We start from the raw sequence: 27,918 nt of genomic DNA on the forward strand, positions 1-27,918 counted from the left end.
GGCCCTAGAAATGAGCGAACTGTGGAAATATGCAAATAGTTGGATTTAAAAAAAAAGCCCATCTTTCTAGCCAGAGAACCAAAAAGGATTGCCTTCAGGGCAGAAACTATTAAAGAGAGTTGATTTTATGGTTATTGTGTTTTTAAGATGAAGTAAATTGAGATCCATATGGTTGTTGATGAGCTCCTGGGGCTTGTCAAGTTACACATGCTGGACGCTGACCACTAATATCCCATAGTAGACTCCAAGACCTGAAAACAGGGTAGATAACCATCAAGGTCATAGCCTGAAAATGGTTGTTGTACATATGGAAAAGACTTGGACATGACTGCAAAAGCTTTAAAAATGGAGTTGATGTTCAAACCACAATCCACAAGTTCTGGTTTGAATTTATGGTCTGAGTGGAACCAAACGTATGCCCTCCCAAGATGCAAATATCACAATTCTCCACAGTTATAAATAAAATACAAATATTCATAATATTGGACAAATCCAAGGAAGGGTAGGATTTGGTCTAGCTCTTGAGACACTGATTAAGTTACCAATAAATTTATGAGAGCATCTGGGATTGATTCTTGACTCCATTGTTGTCTCAGCTTTCTGCCAGCTCAGACTCTGAAAGACAGCAATGAGGCTTCAGTAGCAAGGTTCCTTCCACCCACGTGGGGAACTTAGGTTGAGACCCCAGCATCTAATTTCAGGCTGTGGAAGGTGGATGGGGGTGGTCGATCAACAGATGGGAATTCTGTCTACTTTTTTCTTTGATGTGTGTGTGCAAGTGTGTGTGTGTGTGTGTGTGTGTGTGTGTGTGTGTGTGTGTATGGCTCTCAAATAAGTAATTTTAAGGCAGGAGAAGAATTCACTGTTATTATCCAGAATGCAAAAAACAAAGGACTTAAGCTTTAATTCACAAAAGAAAAAAGCATGCAAGTAAGGGAGACATTTAAATGAGTTGCTTTGAAGTAACAAAAATCAAGAAGGAAAGCCCTATTTAAATTTAGTGAAATGGCCCATGCATCAAAAATATAAAATATAAAAAGCCACCATAAAAATTTAGAGCAAAAATCAAGGTTTAGCAATTTCTCTCGATGGCTTAATAGTTGCATAAAGCATGAGTGATTTTGGCGACAAATGGATAGAAATGATCCAGTCATGTGATTATGCAAAACAGAAACAATGATGAAAATGTGGACCAGAGCCACAATGTCTGTGGGACAATCTCTGACATAAATTTACACAAGGAAGGCATTCTTTTCACCAGAGTAAAAAAAAATCTTAAATCCATGTTACAAAAGGGAGAAGCTATAAATTTAAGAAGCTCATTATATTCCAGACAACACAAATCCAAAGAAATCCACAATCAAATATATCATAGTCTACTTTATGAAGGGAACAGAGAAATGTCTTGAAAAATGGCCTAGGAAAATGACACATCCGAAGTAGGTGATGCCTGATTTCAGTGACTGTGCATTTTCCATCAGAAAGCAGGGAGGCTAAAAAATTCACATTTTTTAAGTGTCCAAAAATAAAACTGTCACCTGAGATTTCTGTTTCACAAATAAAAATAAAAATGAAATAAATAGCATTATGAAATTAAGAAAAACTGAGAAATTAATAAACCAGTAGACCTGATGTGTAACAATTGCTGTAGAGTTATTATGAAAGAAAACATGAACTGGAAGAAAACTTGGAATAGCGGAAGGAAGTGAAAAATTAGAAAAATATGTGCATGTGAATAAATGGTACAGCCACTTTTTTTCTTGTTGCCTTTAAAGGCCTTTGACTGCTGAGTGCGAAACATTACATTGTGTATAGCACATTAGTGACTGCAGGTGTTATTATAACGTAACTATAGCAAGAAAGGGGGAAGGATAAGAGACATGTAAGATGATAAAGTTTCTGTGTTCTGACCAAGGTGTTATAAAACGAACTCAAAGGGCCTGGCGTGGTAGCATAGTGGCTAAAGTCCTTGCATTGCATGCACCACAATCCCATATGGATGCCAGTTAATAGTCCGGCTGCTCCACTTCCCATTCAGCTCCCCATAGGTGGCCTGGGAAAGCAGTGGAGGTTGACCCACAGCCTTGGGACCCTGCGCCCATGTGGGAGACCTAGAAGAGGCTCCTGGCTTCTGATCAACTCAGCTCCAACCATTGTGACCTCTTGGAGAGTGAATCAATGGACGGAAGATCTTCCTCTCTGCCTCTCCTTCTGTCTGTCTGACTTTCCAATAAAAATAAATAAATAAATCTAAAAGAAACCAACCACAACAAAATGAACTCAAAGACAGCATTTGGCTTGGTGATTAAAACGTCATTTATGACTCCGATAAACCTGTCAGGGTGCCTGGGTTCAAGTCCCAGCTCTGCCACCTATCTTTGGGTTCCTGCTAATGTGTATCCAGGGAAGCAGAGTGATGGCTCAAGTAGTTGGAACTCTGCCATCCACTTGGGAGGCCTGGACTGAGTTCCTGGCTATTGTCTTTGGCCTGGTCTTAACCATTGTAAGCATTTTAGGAGACAGCTAGTGGAACTGGGGATGGCTCTCTGTCTATTACTCTCTCAATCTGTGTCCTAACCAAATAAATTTAAAAAATTAAAAATCAGCAAAATTGATTCAAAGTGACAATGAAAAATTAATATATATTCTATAATCCCTGGAATACTAAAAACAGCATCCAAAAATAGCAGTACAGAAAGAATCACGATAGATGGAATGCTAACAAATGTTTATATAGCTTAAAAGTGAGCAAGAGAAAACAAAACCACGAAAACCAGAGGAAAAAAGCAGAAAGCCAAAAAATCTCCCTAAAATGTATCAGTATTTATTTTAGTGAGTCTAAAACATACCTAAAACACAGAATATTAGCTTCATAAACTAAAACACACTATGTAAAACTCACCTTAACAAAAATGATATAGATAAATTAAAAGCAAAAATATGAAAAAATATGTACCAAGTAAACATCAATTAAAAGAAACCTGAAGTGGACATATTAACATATGAGAAAGCAGAAATCAAAGCATAAAATGTTACTAGCAACAAAGAGTGATACTATTAGAATGATAATATAGGCTAATCAACCAAGAAAACATAACCATCCTAAATATTTACATACTTAGCAAAAAAGAATTAAGATGGAGGCTGTTGCCCTGGCATCCCATATGGGCATAGGTTCCTGTACCAACTGCTTCGCTTCTCATCCAGCTTCCTCCTTGTAGCTTGGGAAAGTAGCAGAGACCTTATACCTTCCATCCTTGGGAACATACACCCATGTGAGAGACCTGGAAGAAGCTCCTTGCACACAGCTTTGGATCAGCTTAGCTCTGGCCGTTGCGGCAATTTGGGAAGTGAACCAGCAGGTGAAAGACATTTTCACTTGGTTTCACCTTCTTTTTAAAATCTGCCTTCCAAGTAAAAATAAATATTTTCAAAAGGAATTAAGATTTTCACCAAAGCTAGAACTCAAAGGATAAGTAGGTGCTCAAAATTATGGTAGATTCCTCTCAGTTGATAAAATTGACAGAACTATTAGAGAATTCAGAAAGGATATGGCAGAACTCAACAATACCATCAATCAGTCAGATCGACTGAAATGGTTTAGAGCACTATGCAACAGAGAACCTTAATGGAATATTAAACTATGTCTTTGGTCACGAAACAAACTGAATAAAAACTAAAATCAACACAATATGCTATCTGAAGGTGACATTAGCAGTGCTAGTAATTGTAACAGAACTAGAAGAAAATGGATAAATATTCAAAAATAAAACATACATAAAAATAGTCCATGGGTTAAGAGAGGAAGTCTCAATTCAAATAAAAAAAATGCAAGTAAAATGTAAGCAACTAAAGCTTACACATTTATAGCAACAAACAAGCTTATTGGGAAAGAAAATATTTAAAGCACTAATCTACTAGATATACAAAAAATAAGACAGAAATCAGAATAACTGCAAACAAAAGAAAAACAATGCAACCAAAGGCTAATCCTTTAAACTATCAATAAAATTAGCAAATCTACCAAGATTGACAAACAAGAGAGAAGTTATAAATCGCCAGTGTCAGGAATCAGTAAAAAATCTGCACCATTATAAAATACTCCCAGCTGCAGATTGATCCAGGCAGATAGAAAGTACAAGAAATAAAAAGCTCCATTTACATTTCTGAATTTGTGAATATGTAAACAAACTTCCCTGCGCTCAATCCATTTTTCTATCTACTCAGTCAATAAAAGAATCAATTCCTTTTTTTTTTGTTTCCTGCAGCAATGTATTCTCACAAGTCTCATAGTTTAGATTCCTTTCTGTTTTATGTGTTTGTGTGTATGTGTCATCTCGCTTTGATTATAAATTCCTGAGGCAAAACAAAATGTTTTATTGATCTTTCTGTATCTGCCTTTTCTACACATCAGTCAATCCTATGAAGGCTCAGGAACTCTTAAAAAAGATTTACTTATTTATTTGAATGATGGAATTACAGAAAGAGGGAGAAATATATCTTCTACCTGCTGTTTTGTTAGTCAAATGGCTACAGTGGGTTAAACCTACTCAGGTTTACTCCAGGCCTCCCACAAGGGGTCTCAGGGCCCAACCATTTGAGATATCTTTGGAGGCTTTCCCAGGCCATTAGCAGGGAACAGGATCAGCAGTAGAGCAGTCAGGACATAAACTAGTACCACAAGTACTGCCTTAACCTGCCATGCTGCAACATTGCTGTAGGCTCAGGAATATTATTATTATTGAAGATTTTTAATGTGTTTGAAAAGCAGTTACAGAAACAGAGAGAGAAAGAAATGTTCCATCTTCTGGCTCATTCCTTAAAAGACTTCAAGGGATGGACTGGGCCAAACAAATGCCAGGAGACTGGAGCTTCTTATCTAGCCTCTCATCTAGGTACAGTCCATCCTGGGACACTTTCCCAGGCACATAAGCAGGGACCTGGACCAGATGTGGAGCAGCCAGGACTGGAATCACTGTCCATAAGGGATGCCAGTTTCTTGGGATATATCATCCACCAGGCTACATTGTGTATCCCCGTCTCAGGATGTTTTAAAATATCACCCACATGGTTGACATTTATAAAATTTTGTGTAACAAACTATCAATTGTATAACCCAAAGAGATAGAGCTGTAGAGACCAACAAAATCTGTCAAAAATTCTAATTCCAGAATAGCTGATGCATTTAGATAAATTAATCACATCTCTGGACTTTGGTTTTCTTATTTAAGAGAAGATCATGGAGCTGGTGTTGTGGCATTGCAAGTAAAATGAGTGATTGCAATGTTCACAACCCATGTGGATATTGGTCCATGTCCAACCTGCTCCAGTGCCCATCTAACCATCTGCTAGTGGCTTGGGAAAAGCAGCTGTAGGTATCCCAAGTCTTTGGACCCTTGCCACCATGAGGGAGAACCAAATGAAGCTTCTGTCTTCTGTCTGGTCTTGCCCTGGCCCTTGCAGTAATCTGGGGCGACATTCAGTCGATGGATGAACTCTTTATGTCTGTCCTTCTCTCTGTAAAATATAAATAAATAAATGGGTCTTTTGAGACAGAGGAAGAGGAGAGTATTAACTTCTCAGAATTCTGGTGAGAAATGCCTGAAGACAGCACTTAGTCCCGTGTGTATGTGTGAACAGATGGCTATTCATCATGGCATCCCTCAACCCATGCTGTTTTCCTATCATGGAACAGCACAAAATAAATGTTTTGTAGCAGTGGCATTCATTCTGTGTTGATCCCAGGAATATGTAGATGATAAACTGGGGTATCAGGAAGAAATTATATAATGTATAGTTATCAATATCTTGTCATTTCAAATTTACTATTTCCCTATGTTATAAAGTGTACATGGATGATCAAATAATGTGGAAATTAACACATTTAATTTTTAATAAGCATGCATAGTTTGAAGTTATCTACAAATGATTTTTCCAATGTGATGAGTGATTATAAAAATTTTAGAGACTAAAGGAAAAGAATATGGTCCATTCTTTTTTATGGGCATGGAGCTACCCATATCTGACTGTTGCCTTCTAAATCTAACCAATAAAACATCCTATCCAGTCACCAAGTACTTTAGGAAATTAAAAAGTCTAGATTTGTACAGCAAGAGTTCTCAGTTGGAGCTGTTTTGCTTTACACTGGACATGTGGAAATGTCTTGGCACTTTTTTTTTTGTATCTATCAGGAATGGTGCTATTGTCTTTGGTGAGTAGAGACCATGGATGCTGCTCAATAGCCTATAATACAAATGACAGTCCTTCACATTCATGGATTATCTGGCTTACAATGCCATTAGTACCAAGACTGAGAAATCCAGAAATAGAATGAGAAGAGTTGAAGTTTCAAGCTAGCTCTGCTATTTAGAGGATTTAGGGAATCTTTTAAGTTCTTTTCTGGGCATTTTAACCTATTTGAAAGAACATCTAACTTCACTTCCTTATACCTAACCAAAATGTCACTCTCAGGTTGCACTGAAATGCTTGATCATTTTAAGTTGCGGGTGGGTATTGCTTAAGACGCCTCTTAGGACATCCACATCCCCTGTCAGAGTATTTAAATTCAAGGCTGACTCTGTTCTCCATTGTACCTTCCAGCTAAAGTGCACTCTGGAAGGCAGCAAGTGATGGCTCAAGTAATTGGGTCCCTGCCATCCACATGGAAGGATTCAGTGCCAAGCTCCTGGTTTTTGTCTCGCCCAGCACTGGCGTTTGAGAAGTGAGTAAATGAAAAGGATGACGTGAGAAGACGTGTTGCAATAGTGACATCCATATTGTGTTCAGTCATGGCGTCTCAGTATGATTCACTGGAGTGTCAGCAGGAAATCACAGAATTTATGATTGTCTCTATCTGATCATTTTAAATGTCTTGTCTCTGTGTTACAATAACATTCATATATAAGAACCAAAACTTGAATCCAGGTATCTCAGTGAGTCATCTCTCTCTCTACTCTCTCTCTCTTTCTCCAAAGCCCCAAAGAAGTATTTTTAAATTTACACATGTCATGCTATCTTAATTCTTTTAAAACATATACAGTGCATTTATTAGCTAACCTCTATTCATTGAAAAACAGACATACAATAGGAAATACTGCAGCAATGCCTGCTTGCCAAGTAATTATTAAACGTGTGAAAATCTAGTTGTAAGTACTGAGTATTCCTCTTTGCATAACTATAAAAAGTAATCTTTGCTAATTTTAGTCAAAGAACTATAGAGAAATTCTAAATTTCGATATTTGTTTCCATAAACAGTAAAGAAACTAATTTGTTGAAACTCCCCTTACAAAGCAAAACAATATTTATATGTTGACATATGCAGGGGTTTAGTACAATTATTTGCATTTCTTTTCCTTTTTCTTCTTTGTGTGTGAGTGATGTCATGACATCTGACTTAGGTTTACTCCATTCTGCTTCTAAAGCAGTCAAGTAGCTGGCAACCGCTGGCATTTTACCTATGTGTAAAAGTCTCAGTTAGAAATTAGGATATTGGAGAAAGTGGCTCACACCATAGTCCTTTCTGTAGTGCAAGCTCTTTGTAGTGACTGTAGAAATATTAATCTAACATACTGACACCTATACTGAGTCCTGGAGATAACATGGAATAAAGGCACAGACACAATATCAGAACATTGAGAATATTAGCAATTAAATTTTCAATTAAATGACTGAAAGAATTGATTTCATTAAAAGTATTTTTTTAGGAGGAATCAACTGTTTCATGAAAAGCAGAAGAGAACTTTCAAAAAGAAAGGAATACAAAATGAAAATCAAGGCTCTTTAATCACTGGCAGCCTTCCCCAACTGTGTTCATACATTTTTAAAAATTCATTGAAAAAATTTTTTTAAGATTTCTTTATTTTATTACAAAGTCAGATATACAGAGAGGAGGAGAGACAGAGAGGAAGATCTTCCGTCCGATGATTCACTCCCCAAGTGACTGCAACGGCCAGTTCTGCGCTGATCCGAAGCCTGGAACCTGGAATTTCTTCCAGGCCTCCCACGCAGGTGCAAGGTCCCAAGGCTCTGGGCCATCCTCAACTGCTTTCCCAGGCCACAAGCGGGGAGCTTGATGGGAAGTGAAGCTGCCGGGATTAGAACCGGCGCCCATATGGGATCCCGGTGCATTCAAGGTGAGGACTTTAGCCACTAGGCCACGCCACTGGGTCACTGAAATTTTTGAAAGAATGATCCTGGCTTTTTTCTTCTGTTCTTAATATTTGTGAGAAGAGGGCATTCAGACATTTCTGAAGGCCCCAAGATTCATTTCTTTCTGGGTACAGGATGAAAGTAGTTCACAAGGGAAAGAACTTCTCTTCAAACAATTTATCCAAAGCCAGTAAAATTGGTTCCGCTTTCCAAATTATGCTAGCAGGAAGACCAACCATAATTCCAAGATGTTTCAATTAATCAATGGTCTAATTTAAAGATTTATAAAATTTTGTAGTTTTTTTCTCTACTGCATGATTTGCTTCAAGTAATGTTTTTAACCTGTATTCACTACAAAACACCAAAATATATTTATCATATTTGTTTATTTGTTAAATCACATTCAAGTTTTTAAATGTCTTTGCAGTTGTAAACACCAGACCTTAGTTACATCTATTCAGCAGAAAGCAAATTAAGCAATTTTCCAGAATTTAAATTAGTTTAAATTAGAGGTACCTAATCTCATTATGCGACAGAGCCACCTGGTACTGCTTGCCAAAACTAGATTCTCCCAAGAATTAATCTGAAAATTCAGATTCAGGAGGTGCTGAACAGGGGCAGGAAGCCTTTATTTTTGTTAGTTACCCCTGCAGTATGAGATTCTGTTATAAACCACTGGATCACAATGGGTCTAAACAAAACATGTCGAAAACAATTCATCTTGGACTCCTATCATCATCAGATGTTTAATTGAGATATATAAACAAACCATCATTTTATGAACTACAGTTACTTCACACTTGTATAGACCTACATAAATGCCTATTTCAAATTAATGTAATAAATATAACCAACAGTATTGGAAAAATGCTATGAAGATTCATTTATGGAAGATCAAAGTCAACGTACAGAGAGGAAAATTAGTGAGTTCTCGGTAAGCCCCAAAGTGATATTTTCAAAGCTTTTCCTTCTGCCAAATACAGGATTGTGAAATCATGATCATGTTAGAATCTGCACCTTAGGTTGCTATAAGGATTAAATGAGTTTGTGCTAAGGAACCACGTAAAACAGCAGGTGGTACTCAGTATTATCAACTCCCATCTCTTCCTCTTCAATGTATGTATCTACAAGATCAGTTAATTCATGCATGATGAGTAAATCAAGGAATGTTACTTGTATAACGAGAAAGTTATCATTCAAAATTATTTGTCTTTTCCTAGAGGAGCCAAAAAAAGATTTAAAAAATTACAAGTTTTCCTCTACATTAAGAAAACTTAAAATGTAGCCTCCCTCCTCCTTGCTCTGTTCTTGACTGTATGCGAGGAGTAGTCCCTGCGGGAGGAAGTCCAAGGACTGGGTATTGGGAGCTTCTGTAGAGTGTGTGTTTTAAATGATCAAGCCTGCATAGTTTTTCTTACAAGCGTTTTATGATTTCATTTCATATTTTAATTGATATGTCAGTGGTCTGCTTTGTTTTTACTCTGTCTCTCTCATATGGGTGATGGTTCCTGGTCACTTAAATGTTACCATGTAGATAGACCCTTTGGGAGATATGACAGTTGAGAAATATTGCTGACCTGACCAGGTAAGGCAGGGTGCCTACCTGATCCTTTGTTAACCACTTGAGTTGTGTTCTGGTATGATGCCAAAGCCTGTTTCTCCTATGATTATGTATGAAGATGGAATCCATAGTCTCCATCAGTCTTTTCATTTCCTTGGGGAGATATCTTTTATCTAACCAAATGATGCCAGATTTTATACAAGCACCTAGTTTTTATGTCTGCAGAGGCCCTCCTAACTGTATTTGTCTATCTGGCTCTTCGTACAACTCTAACCCATAGCAGGCCCCTCCCTTGCAGTGTAAAGGACACATTCATGTTGTCTTGCTTTTTCTGTTGTAGCACCAGTGGTAAGGTGTTTTAGTGATTTGTTTTAAGATCATTTCCTCATTCAGCTGTAAGAATTTTCTCTTCTTCCAGAGATTGGAGTGACTACATTAGTTTGGGCATACAATCTGAGGAAATAAAATTATAAATACATTTATTCTGAGTTTAGTGTATGTTCTGGTGGGTCATAGTCACTTCAGGTACAGTCAAGTTGCTGACCATCTAATGCAGCAACTACATCAACTCAACCAGTGTCATGGGCAGAAAAGGAACATAATTGTGATTGAAGTACAACACAAGTTTATGGAGAGTTGTGGAGAAACAAAGATTGAAATATAAGAGCCCAAAGACTTGCTGAAAATTCTCCTATAGAAAATTCTTCTAAATATAGTTACTGCTACTTGTTTATGAAGGAAACCTAATCAAAATTATTTTCCAACTTTGATAACACCTCTAAATATTTACATAATATCATGAATAATTTGTATGCTTAATTTTTTTAATCACAAAGACCCCTAAACAAATTATAGTCCACCATACTAGATGAATACCATATTGTCTTTCTAGTCTGTATTCAGAAGAATATCCTGCAATGTTACACTGATAAAAATGTAATAATTCATGTAGCCATTCACCAGACTAGGTTGTGTCAAGCAATTGATCTCATGTACCATTTTCCTCAAGAGGTTCCTCCAAGTTTTTTTTTTTTTTTTAAGATTTATTCATTTTATTACAGCCAGATATACACAGAGGAGGAGAGACAGAGAGGAAGATCTTCCATCCGATGATTCACTCCCCAAGTGAGCCGCAACGGGCCGGTGCTGTGCCGATCCGATGCCGGGAACAGGAACCTCTTCCTGGTCACCCACGCAGGTGCAGGGTCCCAATGCATTGGGCCGTCCTCAACTGCTTTCCCAGGCCACAAGCAGGAAGCTGGATGGGAAGTGGAGCTGCCAGGATTAGAACCGGCGCCCATATGGGATCCCGGGGCTTTCAAAGCGAGGACTTTAGCCTCTACGTCACTCCACCGGGCCTGTTCCTCCAAGTTTTATAAGCTTTAGAAATTTTCTTTTCCTCTGAGTCTTACTTAACTTGTTTTTTTTTTAATTTATTTATTTTTAATTCATTAATTACATTGTATTATGTGACACAGTTTCATAGGTACTTGGATTCTCCCCACTCCTCCCCAAACCCTCCAACCATGGTGGATTCCTCCACCTTGTTGCATAACCACAGTTCAAGTTCAGTTGAGATTCCCCCATTGCAAGCGTATACCAAACATACAGTCCAGCATCTTATTGTCCAGTCAAGTTCAATGGCTTCTTAGGTATACCCTCTCTGGTCTGAAGGCAGAGCCAACAGAGTATCATCCCGATCAATTGAAAGCTCCAACATACCATCAGCAAAAATTTACATCATTATGGAATTAATTGACATAGTAATGAGTAACCAATATGTTAAAAGTAAATGCGAGTTCTTAGCCATCTTCTGTGATCACCTCATTTACATTTCAATTTTAGTTTATACACAACATATAACATACATAATATAACATGTTATACATAACATCATATCACCTTAAATTAAGGCAAACATGTGGTATTTAACCTTTTGGGATTGGCTCATTTCCCTTAGCATTATGGTTTCCAGTTTGGCCCATTTGGCCACAAAGAACTGCATTTTGTTTTTTTTTAATAGCTGAGTAGTATTCCATGGAGTAGATGAACCATAGCTTTCTTATCCAATCCTCTGCTGATGGGCATTTTGGCTGCTTCCATGTTTTTGTAATTACTGATTGTGCTGCTATGAACATAGAAGTGCATGTTGGTTTCTCATAAAACAAGTGTTCTGGATGTATTCCTAGGAGTGCTGTTGCTGGATCATATGGTATGCTGATTTTGAGTTGTTTGAATGTTCTCCATACTGATTTCCAAAGAGGCTGTACCAGCCTGCAGCCCCACCAGCAGTGGAGTAGGGTTCCCTTTTCCCCGCAACCTTGCCAACAAGTGTTGTTGGTGCTTTTATTCATGTGGGCCAGTCTTACTGGCATCAGGTGGTACCTCATTGATGTTTTAATTTGGATTTCCCTTATTGCCAGGGAACTTGAGCATTTTTTCATATGTTTATTTGCCATTTGGGTTTGTTCCTTTGTGAAGTGTCTGCCCATTTCCCATGCCCATTTCTTGAGTGGCTTGTTTGTTTTGGTGTTTTGGCTGTTTTGTAGCTCTTTGTATATTCTGGAGATTAGCCCTCTATCACCTACGTAGTGTGCAAAGATCTTCTCCCATTCTGTGGGCTGCTTTTTTACTTTATTGATTGTTTCTTTTGCTGTACAGAAGCTTATTAGTTTGATGAGGTCCCAATTGTTTATTTTGGTCTTGATTTCTATTGCTTTTGGAGTCCTTTTTAGGAAGTAGGGACCTACCCCTAGATCTTGCAGAGTATTTCCAACATTTTCTTTTTTTTTATTTATTTATTATTTTTAATTCATTAATTACATTGTATCAGGATGATACTCTGCTGGCTCTGTCTTCAGACCAGAGAGGGTATACCTAAGAAGCCGTATTTCCAACATTTTCTTCCAAAGGTTTAAAGGTTTCTGAATGTAGGTTTAGATCTATTATCCATTTAGATTTGATCTTGGTGTATGGTGAGAGATGTGGGTCTATCTTTTTGTTTCTACAGGCTATCAACCAGTTGTCCCAACAGCATTTATTGAACAGACCTTCCCATTTGCCAGGATTATCGTTTGTCCTTTTGTCAAAGATTATTTGGCTGTATCTGTGTGGGTTCCCGTCTGGTGTTTCTATTCTGCTCCATTGATCTTCCTCTCTATCTTTGTGCCAGTACCAGGCTGTTTTGATAACCACTGCCCTATAGTGTGTCCAGAGGTCTGGTACTGTGATTCCCCCTGCTAACTTCCTGTTCTTCAAGATGGTTCTGGTTATTCGTGGTTTTTTGTATTTCCAGATGAACCTTTGGATCATTGTTTCCAGTTCCGTGAAGAATGTTTTTGGCAATTTGATTGGGATTGCGTTGAATGTATATATTGCCTTTGCCAATATAGACATTTTAATGATATTGATTTTACCTATCCAGGAGCATGGGATGTTACGCCATCTATCGAGGTCTTGTTCAATTTCTTTTTTAAGTGGTTTGTAGTTTTCTTCAAATAGGTCTCCTACATTTTTGGTTAGGTTAGTTCCCAGATACTTCATACTTTTCTCTGTTGTTTTGAATGGTATTTTGCTGATTAGATCTTTTTCCAACTTGGGGCTGTTTGCATACACTATGGCTGTTGATTTTTGTTCATTAATTTTGTGCCCTGCCACTCTACCAAACTCTCGTATAAGTTCTAGGAGTCTCTGTGTTGAGTCTCTTGGCTCTTCTATATAAAGAATCATGTCATCTGCGTATAGTGAAAGCTTGACTTCTTTGATTCCCATTTGGATTCCTTTGATTTCTTTTTCTTGTCTTATGGCCTCAGCGAGTACCTCTAGGACTATGTTGAATAGCAGTGGAGAGTGTGGACATCCCTGTCTTGTTCCAGATCTCAGTGGGAAGGGTTCTAGTTTTTTTCCATTCAGTATGATGCTGGCGTTGGGTTTTTCATATATTGCTTTGATTATGTTGTGGATTTTTCCATCTATGCCTACCTTGGTTAGCAGGAAGTGGTGTTGGATTTTGTCGAAAGCTTTTTCTGCGTCTATTGATACTATCATGTGATTCTTGTTTTTCAGTTTTTGGATGTGGTGTATCACATTGATGGATTTCCTTATGTTGAACCACCCCTGCATTCCAGGGATGAATCCTACTTGATCTGGATGAATGATCTGTCGGATGATGTTTTGAATTCTATTGGCTAGGATTTTGTTGAGTATCTTAGCATCAATGTTCATCAGAGAGATAGGTCTGTAGTTTTCTTTCTCTATAGGATCTCTGTCTGGTTTTGGGATTAAGGCAATGTTGGCTTCATAGAATGAGTTTGGAAGGGTTGCTTCCTTTTCTATTGTTTTGAAGAGTTTGTAGAGGATTGGGGTTAGTTCTTTTTGGAATGTTTGGTAGAATTCTGTAGTGAAGCCATCTGGGCCTGGGCTTTTCTTTGTTGGGAGATCTTTAATCACTGATTCAATCTCTGCTTCAGTTATGGGTTTGTTCAGTTCGTTTGTTGCCTCTGGGCTAAGTTTTGGCAGGTGGTAGAAGTCTAAGAACTTTTCCATTTCTTGGTGGTCTTCTGATTTGTTGGAGTACAGTGCTTTGTAGTAATTTCTAATTATGTTCTTAATGGTTGTAATGTCTGTTGTTATGTTGCCTTTTTCATCTTTGATGCTGTTAATTCTTGCTTTCTCTTGTTTTTTCTTTGTCAGTCGGGCCAGTGGGATGTCTATTTTGTTTATCTTTTCAAAAAACCAGCTTTTTGATTCATTGATTTTGTGTATGGTTTTTTTTTTTATTTCTATCTGGTTGATTTCCTCCCTTGTTTTGACGATTTCTTGTTTCCTATGGTGTGGGGCTCATCTGCTGCTGCTTTTCCACTTCCTGGAGGTGTATATTTAGTTCCTGTATTTGGCGCTTCTCTTGGGCCTTGACATGAGCTCCAATTGCGATGAATTTACCCCGTAGCACTGCTTTGCCCGTGTCCCACAAGTTTTGGAATGTTGTGTCAGAGTTTTCATTGGTTTCCATAAATTTTTTGATCTCATCTTTAATTTCTTCTCTGAACCATTGTTCGTTTAATAGCATATTGTTCAACCTCCAAGAGTTTCCGTATTTCCTTGGGCATTTTGAATTGCTGATTTCCAGTTTCATTCCGTGGTGGTCTGAGAGGGTACATGGTATGATTCCTATCTTTTTGAAGTTATTTAGATTTGCTTTGTGTCCTATCATGTGGTCGATCCTGGAGAAGGTGCCATGCACTGCTGAAAGAAATGTATAATCTGTTGTCTTAGGATAAAAAGTTCTATAAATGTCTACTAAGTCTAGTTGTTCTAATGTTTGTATTAGCTCTGTTGTTTCTTTGTTGAGTTTTTGTTTATTTATCTGTCTATAGTTGTTAGCGGAGTGTTAAGATCGCCCACTATTATTGTGTGCATATCTATGTCTCCCCTTAAGTCTGTAAGTAATTGCTTCACGTAGCTAGGTGCATTGGAATTAGGTGCATATGTGATCACAATTGTAATTACTTCCTGATGGATCAATCCCTTCACCAATATATAATGTCCTTCTCTGTCCTTTTTGATGTCTGTCAGCTTGAAGTCTAGGTCATCTGAGATTAGGACAGCTACGCCAGCTTTTTTTTTCTCATCTATTGGCATGAAATGTCTTTTTGCATCCCTTCATTTTAAATTTCTTAGAGGCTTTTCTGGTTAGATGTGTCTCTTGTAGGCAACATATAGTTGGGTGCTGTTTGATGATCCATTCTGTTAATCTATGCCTTTTGATTGGTGAGTTTAGGCCATTTGTGTTTAGAGACAATATTGAGAGGGTGTGATTTTGGGCTTCTATGAGTGTGTGTAAGTGTGCAAGTGTGTATTTGCGACTATTAGAGTTTCTGACTTTCCTTGTATGGATTTTAGTGGGGAGGTCTTCCCATTTGCCATCTTTGATTTTGGTTTTCATTTTTTCTTTCTGGGTTTAGCACCTTCCTGAGGAGATTTTCCAGAGCTGGTTTTGTGTTGATGTATTCTTCGAGTTTCTCTTTACTGTTGAAGTATTCGATTTCATTCTTAAATACAAATGAGAGCTTTGCTGGGTACATTGTTCTTGGTTGGCAGTTGTTTTGTTTCAGGATTTGATAGGTTTCACCCCATTCTCTCCTTGCTTGGAGCGTTTCTTCTGATAGGTCGGCTGTGATTCTGATTTGCCTTCCTCTGAAAGTAATCTTATCCTTTTTTCTTACTTGTCTTAGAATAGTTTCCTTATATTCACTTGAAGGTAGCTTCAGGACCACATGTCTGGGTGATGATCTGTTTGGATCGAATCTGCTGGGGGTTCTTTGTCCTTCCTGGATTTGTGCTGGATTTATATTTCCAGTGTTCTGGAAGTTCTCCTGTATTATCTCATTGAGCACCCGTTGCAAGCCTGTCTCCTTTTCCACTCCTTCAGGAAGGCCTATTATTCTAATATTTGATTTTTTGAGGTTATCTTTCATTTCCTGTATGGACCTATTGGCTTTCTCTAGATTTTTCTCCAACTGTTTGATGAGCTGCTGCCTTTCATTCTGATTGTCTTCCAATTCTGATATTCTGTCCTGTGCCGTGTTCATTCTGTTGGTTAGGCTTTCAATTTTGTGCTCTATATCGAGGATTCCCTTTTTGACTTGATTTATTTCTGCAGTGACATGGTTTTCCAATACCTTGGACTCTTCCCAGTGCTTCTCACTGTCTCTGATGAATTTCATCACTAGTGTCTTAAATTCCTTATCTGGTATTTCCTCTATGTCTTCATCTTGCATCTCAGATATTGAGATTAGTTTTTGGTTGGATTGGGAGGGAGTGCTTGATCTTTCTTCTGGGTCAGTGCTTTTTCTGATACTTCTCCTCATTGTGTTTTTGCTTCTTGTTGTTTTGGGATTTTAGCATCTGACTTGTTTGTCCACAGCCATTGCCCTCAGTGCTGTAATCTGTAGGAGGTATTATCTAGCTGCTGCTGTATGGGGTGCTGGCATAAGCATTATATTTCTTACTCTATTGGGGACAGCAGGTGATGGTGGGGTTGTTGTTGGATTGCTTCGTTTGCACCTGGGTTTATATTTCTGCCACCTGTCTCCGTTCCAGCTAGTTGGTTAGGAGTTGTCCTACGTGTGCCAATAGGGGTGGAGTGTAGATGATAGAATTCGTAACCTTGGGCTTCTTGTCTTTGCTCTGGGTAGTTGTATAGCTTGTGGTTCTACACCCAGCCTAACCCTCACAAATGTTTTGCCTTCTTGGGAAGCACACTGCGGTGGCCCTGCTTGCCTGTGCTTCTTCTTGGTTCAACAGATCTGTTGGGTGGCGCCACCACCTCTGAGGCTCCAGCTGAGTAGAGCAGGGGGTGCTGCCTGAGTCACCAGCTGCTTGCTGCTCAGAGTTTGTAATCTACAGCCCTGAGCTGGGTCAGGAGGCTTTGTGGGCCAGCCCTAGTGCCAGGCCCCTTCCCCTGCGGCTCCCTCTCAAAGGCGTTGCCCCACTGAGATTCACTCTGCCAAGCTGCGCCTCAGCTCTGGGTCACAAGCCTGGCACAACAGGGACTTCCGCCTCAGTGCCGAGCCGATACAATCCTTCAGGGCTTGAGGTTAGCACCGCAAGGGCCTCTGCTGCTCGAAACTTGAAATCCCCAACCCCGGGCTGGGTTGGAAATTTCTGCGGGCCTCAACACCGAACTCTGCTCTCCGGAATTCCCACTCAGAAGTGCTGCTCCACTGAGAGGCGCAACACCGCCTCCTGCCACCGGGAAGGCAGGCTTTTCTGAGTGGGCTCTCACTGGGAGAACCTGTCTGGCCGACAGCAGGGGATTCTGCCTGAGGCAGTGGCTGTTCTCTGCTTTGAATTCACAGCCCTGGCCCCTATATGAAGCTACTTTCTCAGTTGCACTTTCTCAACGGTGGAAGCAGAGCCCTAAGAGGCACAGAGATGTGAGGGGCACATAGCCGTGCCCCTACTAATTTGCTCTTCTGCCCAGGTCGTGAGGTTCTGCCTAGTGTTGCCCAGCCTCTGGAGCTCAGGGTGAGCCTAGCAATAGGATTCACTGGATTCTCTAGCAGCCAGTCCACTGTTCGGAGCTGATATGGGGATTTCTGAGCCTCAGTCCCACAGTGCCACTCTAGTACCCTCTGCACTCTCTCAAAGCTGTTGAGCAGTTGGGAGGCACGCTTCTGGGAAATCTCCCCTGCTTGTCCTCCACTTCTGCAGGGGATGATGCCCCCTATGATCAGTCCAGTAGCCTCCTCTAGGGACTCCTGCCCTCCAGTGGACTGGTACCCCTGTCGGTGTGGGTGCCTATCCTTCCAGCCACCTCTGTTTTCCCTGGGCTGGTTGAGACTCTGCTGCCTTCCCCCTTCCTGGGATTGTGACTCACCAAGTTTCTCACAGCGTGCTGTATTTTCTTTCCCACTTTTTGCGGCTGTTCCTTCACTCTGTGTAGATCTTCTTGCTTTAGTGAACTCCAGTGACCTTCCCGCTCTTCTCCCTACAATTTTGTTTCCTGGCCTGTTTCTCTGCTGGATCGGTTCCCCTCTTTCCCTACTCCACCCTACACCAGCTCTCTGCGGTCGGCCATCTTTTTGGATAACCGTCTTACTTAACTTGTAAAAAAGCTCGTAATTTCCCTTGTTTCTGTTTCTTCAGGAATGTGTGCATCTTGACATACCATGCTCATTTGTTGTTATATCAGTATAAAGATTGGATCTTGAGGTGAAAACATAAGGATATGTGCTCAGATTGCTTCAAGATATTTAAAAGGATGATTGTGTCTTCTATATTGTCATGCTAAAAAGGTGGTTGAAGAAAATATCAAAGGAATTAAAGCATAAATAATATCTCAACTTTTTCTCAAAATTTGAAGAACTGAGTAGATTGGTTTTCTTGACGCCTTTACTGATCTTGCATTTTGTCTGAAAAGTTACAAACCAGGGCAGTTGTTTGGCTCAAATGTTAAATTGCCACTTGGTAACCCAGAATCCATATTGTAGTATCTGGATTTGGTTCCCATGATTCTACTTCCTGTCCGGTGTCTTGCAGATGTGAAGCCTGCTAGTCAGTAAGTAATAGCTTAAGTACTTGGGTCTCTGTCATCTCCTCAGGAGACCTAGTTAGAGTTCTGCATTCTTGGCTTTGGACTGACTCATTCCTGTCTGTTTCAGACATTTGGGGAGTGGGATCTCTCTACGTTTCAAATAAAATGGAAATAAATAAATAAGACTAAGAAAAAAATATAAAAAGCTTTATAAACCATTTCTTACTGATTTGTTTTGGCTTTTGGACATTCGGGTAGCTAGCCAGTTTACAAAGATTGATATCATATGTTAGAAGACACCTGATTTATGTGCTTATTTAAAACAGTTCAAATTATCTATATAACCTTTGATTGTTAAAAAGGAATAATCCCAGCAACTTTTAATTTTGTCTGGAAGTTGTATTAACTAGAAGGTCGGAATCATTTTCCTGGGCTAGAGGATAAAGGGAATGGACATATCACTTTATGCTGTTTGGTCAGGGATGAAATGTGGCAAGCATGAGGTGGGGGGTATGGCTTTGGAGCAGACAGTAGAACATAATGAGTATATTAGCACGCAATTAAAAAAAATCACTTTAGCAGCTTTGAGCAAATTTACAGCTCCACTTAAACAGGAAGATGATAAAAATCAAATCTGACAAACCAAATAGCTAAAGTATTTTACATTTGAAACATTCTGCAATTTTCTTATATAGTAAAACATATTTGCTGACTCAGAAACTAAATATATCCCAGGATATGTAGTAGAGAAATATTGCCATCTAATGTCTTCTAAAACATTTATCCTGGGCTGAAATGGTTTTGGTGTTAAGTTACTCTTCATTTTTTATTGTATATGCAAATGACAAATCATTTTTAAATATTTAAACCCAAACCAACAAAATATAAAAATATAGAGGTAGATGGCATTTTTAATTATGTTGCATGTTAAAATGTATGCACTTAATGTTAGGTAATTAACACAAAATTATATTCCCTTGTGATGTTACCATTGATTAGTGTAGTTTCAGTGTCCCCCCAAAGCATCACAGTATATGCTGCTAAAAACTGCCTCTGCAGAAGGTCTGTGACTGCAAAGAATTGATGAAATTTAGTTTTGTGAGTCAAGAAGGAGATTTATAAACAGGGCATTCTTAGGATAGCCATTTAGTTAATAAATCCTGAGAAAGCTTTGATTTATAAATCCTTTTATGGCCTTTGGGATTGAAACCACCTATTTATGAGTGAATATTTTGAAATCTATAATTCGAGCAAGTATAAATCTTTTTCTGCAATCTCTGTTTTAACACGTAGTGCATGAATCATGGTCAGTGTACATTTCTAGTTTTCTGAGCACTCTGCATTTACCATGAGTTTTATAACTGTGTACGTTGGGATTTTCCTGGTTAAAAGTGGTTATTTATACATAGTTCTGTTAAATAAAAACAATTTAATCCAACTTTCTTCCTATTCTGGTGGGTGAGTTGGTGGAAACATTAAGATGTTTTAATTTTAGAATCAGTAAAATATTCCCATTATGATTCTTTCTGAATTGATCTGCCAGAAACTTAGGGTTGGTATGTCTTCCAACTGGCAATTTCTCTTCTTCAATAGACTTTTAACAAAGTGCAATGCCTAATTACTTCTTGGCCTTCCGGCTAAGATCAAGTGTAGAGTACAATGGCTCCATAGGTAAGCATTTCAGTTCCCAGGATCCCTTACTGTTTTATGCAACTGACTTTTTAATAGATGTGACTGACTTTCAGTCAGCATTATGTGAGCAGAGGTGGTTGTCACACCTTGCTGCGCCTTGAGCTACCAAAAAAAGGTAGCTCGGACCCAGAAAAATAAATTAGGGTGGACACGAATGCTAATTTTGTAAGGCTTTAAATTGACTTTATGACCGATAAAAACACCTTCATTTTTAAATAAAATATATTTAATACATTATTAATGGAGACTTATCCTATCATTGTATAAATAGAAATAAGTTTGAACAAGTCCTTGCCTTTTTAAAATGTTTTCCTAAATATAAATGTATTTCTTCATACTAGTATACATAGCAATGTTTTTGATTAGTTTTCTAATTCTTTGCTACAAAGCATAAAAACATAATGGCTGTTTGTTTATTGATTATGTGTATAATCACCTTGATAGATTCACTCAGTACTTTTGGTTATATTCTTTATGTTGATTAAACGTTTCTATGTAAATACATATATGTATATTCAATAGATGTAATTATGACATGTCTAGGTTTATCCACTTAAATGTCTTCTCTTTTTAAGCTTTATTTGAAAAACAGGGAAAGAAGTAGAGTCAGAGACAGACAAATTTTTTATCTGCTGAGTAACTCCCCCAAAGCTTGCAATAGCCAGGCCTGGCCCAAAACTAGGTATTCAGAACTTTATCTGGGCCGTATCCTGAAGCCCGCCAGGATACATTTACAAGCAGCTGAGTTGAAACCAGAGGCAAGACCCAGCCTTAGGCACTACAAAATGAGATGTTTGATGGTTGAATTTCATTAATTATTGCATGTAAAGTTGTCACTTAAGATAAATTACATTGACTGATTTTCAGACTTAACTACTCTTAACATTCCTAGAAAAAAATCTCTCCCTGTCTTTTTCTCTGTCACCCATGCATGCATGCAGACACATACATACTCACATTCAATTCGCCACTTTTTTCAGGCCATGATAGTTCTCATTCCTCAGTATTCGTGGGGTGGGGGATTGACTCCAGCTCTCCCTATGGAAAACAAAATCTACTGATGCTCAAATCCCTCCTATAAAATGACAAAACTGATGACAGTGCCATTTGGGATATCCATATTCCAAATGGCAATGCTGGAGTTTGAGTTTTGAGCTCTTTCTACTACTCGCGCATCCTGTGAGGCAGCAGGCTCAAGCGATTTGGTTCCAGTGGCAGACCTGAGTGGAGTCACAGATCCCTGGCTTCCCGCCAGTCCATCTCATTTGTTAGTCATTGCAGGAGTGAAACAGCAAACAGAAGACTCTCTCTCCCTCTCTCTCTCACTGCCTTTCAAATAAATTTTTTAAAAGTTTAAACAAAAAAAAAATCACGTCTTATTTGTGTATATCTGCACAGTTATTCTGCACATCTTTTTTTAAAAATTTATTTGTTTATTTGGAAGTCAGAGTTCCAGAGAGAGGGAGAGACACAGAGAGAGTTCCTCCATCCACTGGTTCACTTTCACAAATGAAAACAAAGGCCATGGCAGAGCCAAGCTGATGTCTTCCACGTGGGTAGCAGGGACCCAAGCACCTGGGCCACCCAGTGCTGCTTCCCCTTGCCAATTCACAGGGAGAAGGATCAGAGGGGAAGGAATTGAGACACGAATTGGTACCTGCACTAAATGCTGCTCTAGCAAGGGGGAGGGGTTACCCTCTATCCCACAATGCCAGCCCCCTTACTGTAAACTTTCGATTATTTTTTAGATTGCTCAAAATATGTAGTACAAAGTAAACAGTATGCAGATTGTTGCTATACTGTATTATGTGTGGAATAATGACAGAATGACAGGGAAGGTAGCACAGATGGTTTTCCTGTTTTTTTCAGCTATGATTGATTAAACCTTTGAATGTGGAAGTGGCAGATATGACATATTGATCATATATTTTCTAAGCTTTTAAATAAATCTTACTATTCAGATTGTGTCTACCCAAATCTTTTGTTCAGAGTAACTCATGTTTACAGTGTATAGTTAATGCATCTTAAGCTATTGTGACAATCCCTATGTTATGTCTGGAGTAATTAGTTTCCAATTAATGTAATCATTGATGTCATTTAATACAAGTCTATTTACTGTTTCTATTCGATTTGTCTCATTTGCTTTGGGTTCCCTTGTACTTTTCCTACTGCTTTTGTGTTAATTAAAATTGTTTTTGTAATTCTATTTTAGTATTACTTGCATCTTTTTGTTATTTCAGTGGTGTTTTACATGTCAAAATATGTAGGAAATGTTGTATCACTTCTCATATAATGTGCTAACTTCACAACATTGCAAGTTTCTTTTTTTTTATTTGCAAGGCAGAGAGACAGGGAGACAGAAGAGTCTTGTAACCATTGATGGACCCCACAAATGCCTACAACAGCCAGGGTTGATTAAGGCTGAACCAGAAACTAGTTTTGGGTGGTGGTAGTGATGCAGAAGTTGAGCCTTCACGACTATTTCCAAGGGTAGTCATCAACAGGAAGCTGGATAGGAAATGAAAGAATGGGGTCTCAAACCAGGCACTCTGAAATGAGTTGCAGCATCCCAAGAGATCATTTCAATGCCCTCCACCTCACATGTCTTTGCTTCCTTGTAATTTACACTGTATTCCTCAATTTATTGCAAAATATGCTGTCATTTTAAAATCCTAAGTATTTTTTTTAAAAAAAACAAAGTCTGAATTTTTGTTCAGTATCACTTTTGCCTGAAGCATTTCTATTAGTATTATAGGGAATCTGTTGGAGAAGAATTTTCATCCTCTCTGTTCTCATGAAATTGCCTTTATCTCATCCTCATTCCTGAAAGCCGTTTTTGCTGCATACAAGATTATGGGATGTTACATTTTATTTTCATTTTGCCCTATAGAGAAGTAATTCTACTGTACTCTGGTCCCAGTTATCTCTGCTGAGTAAGAAATCAGAGTAATTTTTGTTTCTGTTCTTTATATGTAATCTGTCTTCTCTGTATACTTTCAGATACTTTTATTTTAAAATTTTATGATACAGCTCCACAGGTTCAATGATCTCCCCTTCCACATGCCCCATCTGCCCTCATCTCAACTGATTTCCCCTATATATTTGCAATAGTATAGTCCTTCAACAACCGTCACAAGTCCAACATTCTGCTATGTAAGTGTAGGTATAGACAATGGTAGAAGGTACAGCATCCTATTGTCAAGATATAGTTAACAATTTCATTCAGAATTAGAAATGCTTACTGCAACCTATCTTCACCTCCTGGTTATGCTAGTCTCCAATATACAGTTCCTCTAGATGAATATATGTACACACATGTTTACCTGTGAATCAATTTAACTTGTATTTTACATGAAGTTTGTCTTATCTCAGAGAGAACACATGACGTTTGTCCTTTGGGACTGTCTTGTTTCACCAAGCATAATGGTCTCTAACTGGGACCATTTTGTGGTAAATGGTAAAAATTCATTATTAAAATGGCTGAGTGGTATTCCATGGATTAGATGTCCCACAGTGTCTTCGTTCTTTCCTCTATTGACAAGAATCTGGGTTTTTTTCTCTATCTTCCCTGTTGCTATAGATATAAGGATGTAGGTTGGTTTGTCATATTCAGATTTCATTTCATTTAGATATATTCCTGGGAATGGGATGGCTGGGTTTTGTGGTAGATCAATCTTCAGTTTTCTTAGCAGTCTCCATACTGACTCCATAGAGGCTGCACTAGCTTACACTCCCAGCAACAGTGAAATAAGTTATCTTTTATTCCACATCTATATCAGCAGGTATTATTAGTAGATTTCTGAATGTAGGTCATTCTCACTGGAGTTAGGTAGAACCACAATATAGTTTTTATTTGCATTTTCCTGATAGCCAAGGCATGTAAACATTCCTTCATATGTCTATTAGACATTTGAATTTGTTCTTTTGTGTGTGTGTGTGACAATCAGATACACAGAGAGGAAGAGAGACAGAGAATATCTTCTGTGCATTGAATCAATCCCCAAGTGGCCGCAACAGCCGGAGCTGAGCAGATCCAAAGCCAGGAGCTAGGAACTTCCTCTGGGTTTCCCACGCCGGTGCAGGGTCCCAAGGCTTTGGGCCGTCCCCCACTGCTTTCTTAGGCCACAAACAGGGAGATGGATGGAAAGTGGGGCTACCAGGATTAGAACAGGCGCCCATATGGGATCTTGTTGCATGCAAGGTGAGAACTTTAGCTGCCAGGCTACCATGCTGGGTGTTGAATTTGTTCTTTTGGCAAGTGATTGCTCATTTCCTTTGCCCATTTCTTCACAATGCTATTTTGTTTTCATTGAGATTCTGAAGCTTTTTACAAATCTTGAATATTAATCTGTCGTGTAATGTGCAAATGTTTTCTCCCATTTTGTTGGTTACTTCTTCACTTTGTTAACCACTTCCTTTGTTGTTCAGAATCTTTTTAGTTTGATGTAATTACATTTGTTTATTTTAGCTTTGAATGTTTGTGCTTTGGTGATTTTTCTAAGAAGTCTTTATAAATTCCTATGTCTTGTAGAGTGTTTCCTATATTTTCCTCTGATAGTTTGATGGTTTCTAGCTGTAGATTTAGGTCCTTGATTCATTTAGAGTAGATTTTTGTGTAAGGTGACAGATGGGATTTCTTTGGCTGCTAACCAGTTGTCTTAGCAGCATTTGTTGAAGAGACCAGACTTTTCTGTGGTCTCTTTTCAGTTCTCTTGTCGAAGTTTAGTTGACTCTACATGAGTGGGTTTGCTTCTGGGGTTTCTATTCTGTTCCATATATCTCTGTTTCTGTACAGTACCAGGCTGTTTTGATGACCACTGCCCTGTAACATGTCTTGAGGTCTGGAATTGTGATTTCTTCAGCTTTATTTTTATTCTTCAGTATAGCTTTGGCAATTCATTGTCTCTTGTGATTCCAGATAAACTTTTGTATCACCTTTTTCATGTCTTGAGAGAATGCTTTTGGAATTTTTACTTGAATCACTCTGAATCTGTAGATTGTTTTTAGTAACACTGACATTTTGCTGCTGTTGATTCAGCCTATCAAGGAGCACGCTGAATTTATTCATCTTTTAATGTTTTCTTCTATTTCTTTTTTAAAATGTTTTTGTAAATTGCATCCTAGAGATCTTTCACATCTTTGGTTAAGTATATTACAAGATATTTAAACTTCTTTTCCATTATTTTTAAAGGCACTGTTTTTGTAAGTTCTTTCTTAGCCTTGGAGCTGTTTGTATACATAAGGGTCTCGGGTAAATGTCCATTGATTTCATATCCTGCTGCTCTGTAAATTCTCTTATGAGTTCCCATAATGTCTTCATTGAATCTTCTGGTGGTCCCATGTATAGATTCATGTCATCTGCAAGCATGGATAATTTGACTGCCACATTCCTAATTTGAGTCCCATTAATTGTTTGTGCTTACATGATAGTTCTAATGAGGACTTCAAATGTTATTTTGAATGTTGGTGGTGAAAGTGGACATCCTTGTCCAGTTTCAGATTTTGGAGGGAAAAATTCTAATCTTTTCCTATTGAGTAGGATCCTGGCATTGGGTTTTATACTGCTTTGTGTTGTAGAATGTTCCTTCTATGCCTATCTTGTTTAGGCCTATTAGCATGAAATGGTGTTGGATTTTGTCAAATGCCTTCTCTGCATCTATTGAGAGGATCATATGGGTTTTATTCTTTAGTTTGTTGATGTGGATATCACATTTATTGGCTTGCATATGTTAAACCAGTCCTGCATGCCAGTGATAAATTCCACCTGGTCTAGGTGAGTGATCTGTTTGATGAACTCTTGGAGTCTGTTGACCAGTATTTTGTTGAGTATTTTTGCATCTGTATTCATCAGGGATATCAGTCTGTAGTTTCCTTTCTCTGCTCTGTCTCTACCTGGCTCTGATAGTATGGTGATGTTGGCTTTACAGAAAGAGTTTGGTAGGATTGCCTCCCTTTTTATTGTTTGATTTGGCTGGTGAAGGACTTGGATAAGCTCTTCAAATGTTTGGTAGAATTCAGCAGTGAAACCATCTAGTCCTAAGCTTTTCTTTGATGGGAGGAATTCAATTATTGATTCAATTACTGTCCTGGTAATACATTCATTTAGGTTTCTGAATACCTCAGGATTTAGTTTTGATAATTGTATGTGTTCAGAAATCTATCCATATTCCTTTATCTTCTGATTTATTTAAGTATAGTTCAAAGGTGGGACTTATTTTGGGGGGGAATCCGTGAGATGTGAAATCATGTAATTTTGCTGGTGGGACAGTGAAATGTGTTCCTGATATGAATTTGTGTGGAAGATCCTGCAAGAGCTAGATGTGGGTACCAAGTCTCTCTGGGCTTAATGTAAGCACAGTTTGCAATTATTTGACCCACCAGGAGCTTTGCTATTGTACTCAAAAAAGGACCTGATATGCCAACCATGGTGACAGTGAATGTCTGGGTTGTGAACACCATCTCTACTCCTGCACCCATCTGCTAGGGTTCCACTGCTTGTTTTAGCTTGTGATCAGATTTAAAAACCCAGCACGACCTACAAATCTATGGATCGAGTCACCTCCTGCATATGCACGGATGTCTGTTTGCCACCTGTCTCTCGAGGTGCACAGATCACCATTGCGGTACCTGTTCACTGCAGTGCTCTCCACTGTCTTTGCTGATTTCCTGTGTTCCAGTGACCCTTGGTGTCTGTGCCACTGGCCTCCAACTGCTATTGCTTGGGATCACAGCCCTTTTTTTTCTCCTTTGCCAATCCTCTCTTTCAATTTTAACATGTTCTTACGCTACTCTGCCCTCTCACCACTCCACTGCTGTTTAAATTTTAAAGACAAACATTTTATTTTGTATTTTTGAACACAATTGTAAGAGCAACATAAAGCCCTTATTAGCTAATTCTAACATCTGGATCATCTCAGGATTGATTTCGTTAATTGTGTATCTAGTAATTTGGAATTGTATATTAGATTATATGATAATTATATGATAGAGACTAGACTATCTGATTTCTGCAAGTACTGATTCATTTGTTTGCATGTCTAATTAGGAATTGTACTTCACAAGACCCATATTCAACTCCGTCATTCCTGCAGTGAGTAGTTCTTAACACCCAACATGTGCCATTCACAAATCATTGTGGTATTTCCCCAAAATATATGTGCAAGCTGTGATGTCTCACCTTTTAGTTTCTGTTTTTCTGATTTCTCTATCACTTGATATCTAATAAGATAGATCTAATCTCAGTCCTCTGATTCTTATAGGGTTTTTTTGTCTAAGATTTCTTGATTTCTGTGACTAGATATGTTCTTGGGAAAAAAAGCCTATATTGGTGGGAAACTCTGAATTCATTTTCTTCTTCTCAGATTTGAATAATTTCCAACTTATGCCAAGCTTTAGTGACCCAGAGAGTTCTAATGTTTTGTTTATTTTGCTACAATTTATTTTTATTGGAGAGAAAACCTTCCATCCACTGGTTCACCAC

At 38.5% G+C, this 27,918-nt stretch overlaps 1 protein-coding gene across 2 annotated transcripts in view; it reads left to right on the top strand.

Moving 5' to 3' along the window:
- CYYR1 (cysteine and tyrosine rich 1) overlaps nt 1–27,918 on the top strand; it is a 123,610-nt gene that overhangs the window by 24,038 nt on the left and 71,654 nt on the right. Inside the window, exon 2 of one of the 2 annotated variants that reach the window (XM_058661731.1) lies at nt 6,593–6,721. The exons of the other annotated variant lie outside the window; for it this stretch is intronic. Coding sequence (XP_058517714.1) covers nt 6,630–6,721 — 92 coding nt within the window. The 5' untranslated portion in view covers nt 6,593–6,629. The remainder of the gene's footprint in view (nt 1–6,592; nt 6,722–27,918) is intronic. 2 annotated transcript variants of the gene reach the window in all.

This window comes from Ochotona princeps, chromosome 3 (assembly GCF_030435755.1).
Source record: "Ochotona princeps isolate mOchPri1 chromosome 3, mOchPri1.hap1, whole genome shotgun sequence".
Classification (NCBI taxonomy): Eukaryota; Metazoa; Chordata; class Mammalia; order Lagomorpha; family Ochotonidae; genus Ochotona; species Ochotona princeps.